At 40.6% G+C, this 5,087-nt stretch overlaps 1 protein-coding gene across 1 annotated transcript in view; it reads left to right on the top strand.

Moving 5' to 3' along the window:
* The first annotated feature begins 3,692 nt into the window (after positions 1–3,692).
* The window catches only part of stxbp4 (syntaxin binding protein 4), a 24,552-nt gene continuing 23,157 nt past the window's right edge, over positions 3,693–5,087 (top strand). The window contains exon 1 of the mRNA XM_031843926.1: positions 3,693–3,745. Coding sequence (XP_031699786.1) covers positions 3,693–3,745 — 53 coding nt within the window. The remainder of the gene's footprint in view (positions 3,746–5,087) is intronic.

Here is a 5,087-nt window from a genome sequence, read left to right as displayed (position 1 = left end):
TTCTGGGTGGATGGCGGGTCACTTCCTGTCTCTCTGTGTTTCTGGGTCGATGGCGGGTCACTTCCTGTCTCTCTTTCGTCATCGCTGAGACTCTGCAGGTCAAACACTCATCGACATCAACGAGTTTCCTTTCTGGGTACAAATGAAGAAATGATGGAAGTTTTGAAATCACAGGATTACCGTTGTTGCCTTAATATGTGACGCATCAGCATTTTACAGAGTGTCTAAGTCCATTAGAGGAGGTTGAGATTATTATTATATCTAAACAACTATCGTCAATGTAAAGATGTATTGTAATAAAGTCTCCATCTCCTCAGCAATAGATATGCTGTGAATTCTGTATTTCTTTTGAAATAAAAAATCTAAAATTTAAATCTAGATGTACATTTTATATTTATTTTTAATTAAAATGATCTAGATTAAAATTTTATATATTTAATGTTTTTTTTATTTTCAATTTCAAAAGTAGTTGATTAAAATGTAATTTCTTTTGAATATATTTGATCCTTGTGTTGTTTTTATTACCTCATCCAAAGAGCCTTTGGTTTGTTTTTCAGGAAACAGATCAAACTGCTGACTGATCTCATGTAGTTGGTGAGCAGACGGAGGAAACAGCCTTGTAGAGGTCGATGCTCTTTGAATGCTCCTCTGCTTTGATCTACTTTGATCCGTTTTTGTCTAAAGTACATTAGAACATCGTGAGGAGAAGTGCCATAAGTTGATTAGATTTTTCATCTTTTTTATATTCATCAAAATACTTTCATGAGGACTCAAGAATGGAAATAACCCAAAAGCAGCCAGACAGGAAGAGTTAATGGTCCAAACAGATACAACCAACCGGTTACAGGTGAAGACGAGTCCAAACGAGAAGGTGTGACATTTAAAACACACCGAGATAAAAACTGATAGTCGGTGATGACGGTCATAATGTCGATTCAAGTCTCTATTTATATCTCTGCCCCGAATTGAGATAAATAGTTACTTTATTAATCCCACAAGGGGACATTTTTTAGGGGACGGGTTTTGCGAGCGAGCAGGTTAAGGTTTCGCAAGAGGTAATTTTGCTCGCGGAGTGATGAAAAAGCGCTCGTCAAAGTAAAATACGCGCGCGGCTGTTTGATTTGCGCTCTCGCATTTTGACAGTGATTTGCCTTCATGCATCACAGACGAAAGAATTTCTTGCATACGGTCATTCTACTGCCTTGACTTTTATTTTGAAATATTCTTCTTTCCGGGTTACTTGTTGTGCCTTGCGACTCTTTTTAAAACAAACAAAAAAGCGGTTTGCAAAAAACTAATTTGGCTCGTTATTTGACTTTGGTTCTTGAATTCAGACACCAAAGACGGAAAGACGGAGCATTTCCGCTTAAAACGAGTAAACCATGGTATTTCTGTATTTTCCTTTTTTCGACTCAACGGTAAAACTACCAAAACGTACACGGACCCATATCTATTTTTTTTTCTTGAATGGCACTGATGCAGTAACAGATTGTTGTTGGTTTCTCCACCTCGAGCCATCGCCCCCCTGTGCTGATCCGCAGCTACAGGCTCTGCTCAGAATAAAGCGGAGCACGATGCTAACCACATTTCTATTATTAACAGAGGTCATTACAGCCTATTATACCTATTACAGTGAATAGGTATTAATGGAAAAAAAGAAATGTAACCATGAATAGTGTCAAAAATATGTTTTTTTTTATTAAATTAATTCCATTTACAAGAATTTTAGAACATCACATGTATCACATGTATGACATAACATCACATGCAACACATGCATGTTTAGGCAGGATGCTGACAGTGACACGCCTCCAGGAGCTTCCTCTGTCTGCTGCCAGGTGAACCACCTCATTGTGTTTCACAATCTCAACATCTGTGGCGGCACGTGAGACATGATTCTTTCGACGGCATCTGTAATCACAAGCAGATCATACAAAATCCCATGAACCCTCAGTGCAACATATACAAGTTGTGTGAAAAAGTGTTTGCCCCCTTCCTGATTTCTTATTTTTTTGCATGTTTGTCACACTTAAATGTTTCAGATCATCAAACAAATTTAAATATTAGACAAAGATAACACAAGTAAACACAAAATGCAGTTTTTAAATGAAGGTTTTTATTATTAAAGGGAAAAAAATCCAAACCTACATGGCCCTGTGTGAAAAAGTGATTTAGCACCGTTAGGAGAAGATCTGGGAAAGATGCTAATTTGTAGGTTTGAACACGAGCTAAGACTTCAACTCCATCTGGCTGAAGGACTTTTTCCCATTTATCCCTTTCCAGTTGATGCTCTTCCAACATCATCACTGAACACGAGGACAAGATGTTCCGTGTATGTGTCCAATGGAGGAAATCTAAAATGGATCAAAGAAGTTAACATCTGATACTTTACAGAATGTTTTTATAATACATTCATCAAACAGGGTATTATCCAGTGTTAATACATAGAATAGTTCAAATCAAGATTGATTTGAATCAGATTTGATTGAGATGCTTCATAAAACAAAAACACTCACCACTCTTCTTCAGCTGAGAGTTGAGGATCCTTAAGGCGGTCCTCAACATGTTCCACTTCCTCCAGTGAGTTAAATGGAAACTGTTCTGGCTCAGTCACTTTGACTTCTTGACCAGCTGTGTGCAGCTTGTTGGTGAGATAGTTTTTGCTCATCCTGTTCCCGGTTTCTCCGTCTGCCTGCCCTGCCTCGTTTCCCGCTGGATTTTCCCTCTCGTTTCTTGTCTTGTGCTTGGACTCCCTGTTGTGTTGGTAAAGATTCCTATTTGTGTTTAATAAAATGCCTGCTTCACGCTACTCTGCCTGGTCTGCGTTTGAGTCCTCCGTCATGCCCCGTGACAGGAGGGGAACCTGGGCCAGCAGTAAACACATTTATTCAAGTCATCATTTCTTCTATATGCAACAAACTGCTCTCATCATCATCCACTGCCGTAAAGTAAAGAAGTGCTGCAACACCGGCAGGTTGAGCTGCACCAACAATCGAGTTCAGTAAAGACCAGGATCAGGTTTTTGATGAGGATTTGATTTGCTGATACTGATCCGATTGAGTCCAGACATCTCTGACCACTAAAGCTGGCACAGCTCTCACCTTCTCTTCTCCCTCACTGTCTTTTTAAATCGCACAAACATTTCCCAGTAATGATTCATAACCTGTATTGTGTATTCAGCCAAATACAAAAATTTGAATTTTAATTCATGCGTGCTGCTCGATACTTTTAGGATTCGTCTGTACAACATTTGCAGGTGATTCTAGAGAGGAAACTCTTTTCAGACAGTCGACAGTCGTTTTTTATATTCTATAATGCTCTAATCTTTCAGCACGCGTCTTCAGAAAATGTTTAAAGTTACATCCTCTGTGACATGTGTGTGCATGTGCTTATGTGTGTGTGTGTGTGTGTGTGTGTGTGTGTGTGTGTGGCGGGTATCAGCATGGATTAGTGAGTAAAGGTAAGCATGTGTGTCTCTCTCTCTGTCGAGGCGGATTTCCATCCCTCTCCTTCACTCTGATCACAATCGCCGACCTCTTTCAACCGCCGCCGCCTCATCTCATCGCGTCTCGCCCCCCCCCCCCCCACCCCTCCACCCCCCACCCCGCCTCATGGCGCCCTAACACTTGTGTTTGTTTGTTTGTGTGTGTGTGGTTGTTGTTGTTATTTTGTCTGTCTCGGATCGTCGTGCGATGCCATTCCTCCCAAAGGACGCTGGATTTGATGGGTTGTCTCTCCTCTACTGGTAAGCTCATTCCCTCTTCCTTCCTTCCTTCCTTCCCTGCTTCCTTCCTTCCTTCCTTCCTTCCTTCCCTCCCTCCCTAAAAAAAGAAGAAAAGGGTTTACAGCGTTTGTTTTCCTCTTGCTGCTGCAGCAGTAGTTTATGTGGGTCACAGACTTCAGAGGTGAAATAGGTTTACAGGCTGTTTACCGGCAGATGCCTCTGAGTTTAAGTCCACATGCTTGTGGTTCTGGGTCACGCGTGTAAGAGCTGCTTTAAAGGGAGATACCAACAGTTTTTAACAACAACAGCACATTCACTCCTGTTCCGTCTCTGAGATATTCTACTCTTCAAAGGGACATTTTGTTCTTTTTTACTGTATTCATTATTCGTAAAGTGATTTATATTTAAGCTTCCCCATGAGGTGAATGATTCTGTTGTCGGGTAAAAATCTTGTATCTCTTGTAATTGTAAAAAAATGTCTTAATTCACGCAATGAGTTTTAGACATTATCGCAAGAAATTTACTGGAGAATACAGATTTTTCTGACTGTGTCCAGAAGCGCTGGAACACAGTCAAAAAATAAATATGTTAATCCACAGTGGTGATATATAGTAATACGTTATAATAATTGACTAATTATTTAACTTAATTATCAAGTACAAATGTCCAACAGATTCTTGTAAGAGTGTTTTTAGACTATTAACAGGGAACAACAAGCAATTTGAAAATGTCACATGACCCTTCTGGTCCCAAACAACACAGGACTTTTATTTAAGGGACTGTGACGCTCGAACCTTTGAAACCAAAAGTTGAGTAATTTTTACTCGCCACATTATAACATGTGATGCTACTCCACTGAGTCAAATGACGTAATTTGTTACGTTAGAAGCGTTCTTATTTTAAGGCGAACCACGATGTTTTTTTCTATCCCCAACTGAGTGGTTTTACTGCTTGAAGATAACCGCCTCGGTTTCTCAACATTAACCACATGTTACAAAGTTAACTGCGACTGTTTAACAACATCAAGCATGTGTTACAATGTTAACTGGGTTAGGGTTAACTGTCACCATTTCTCAACGTTATCCACGTGTAACGTTACTCGCCTCTGTTTCACAACGTTATCCACGTGTAACAACGATACTCTGTCACGGCCAGGCCGTGCCTCCTGCTTGTCCCGTGTGTGTATCTTGTGGGCAGGGCTTCGACCTGGTCTCCTCCCGGCTTCCTAATTACAACTCACCTCACCTGCCCAGTCAAGCCAGCTGCACTCCATCAACTCATCAACCCAACAGTATATCTACCCCGGTTCTTCATCTACTCTTCGCCAGATCGTTGTTTACAGCTCACGCGGTAGCTAGTAGTT

Source organism: Anarrhichthys ocellatus, unplaced genomic scaffold (genome assembly GCF_004355925.1).
Source record: "Anarrhichthys ocellatus isolate YVR2014 unplaced genomic scaffold, GSC_Weel_1.0 scaffold4, whole genome shotgun sequence".
Taxonomy (NCBI): domain Eukaryota; kingdom Metazoa; phylum Chordata; class Actinopteri; order Perciformes; family Anarhichadidae; genus Anarrhichthys; species Anarrhichthys ocellatus.
The sequence above is the reverse complement of the archived record's forward strand: the minus strand, read 5'-3'. Positions and strand labels throughout refer to the sequence as shown.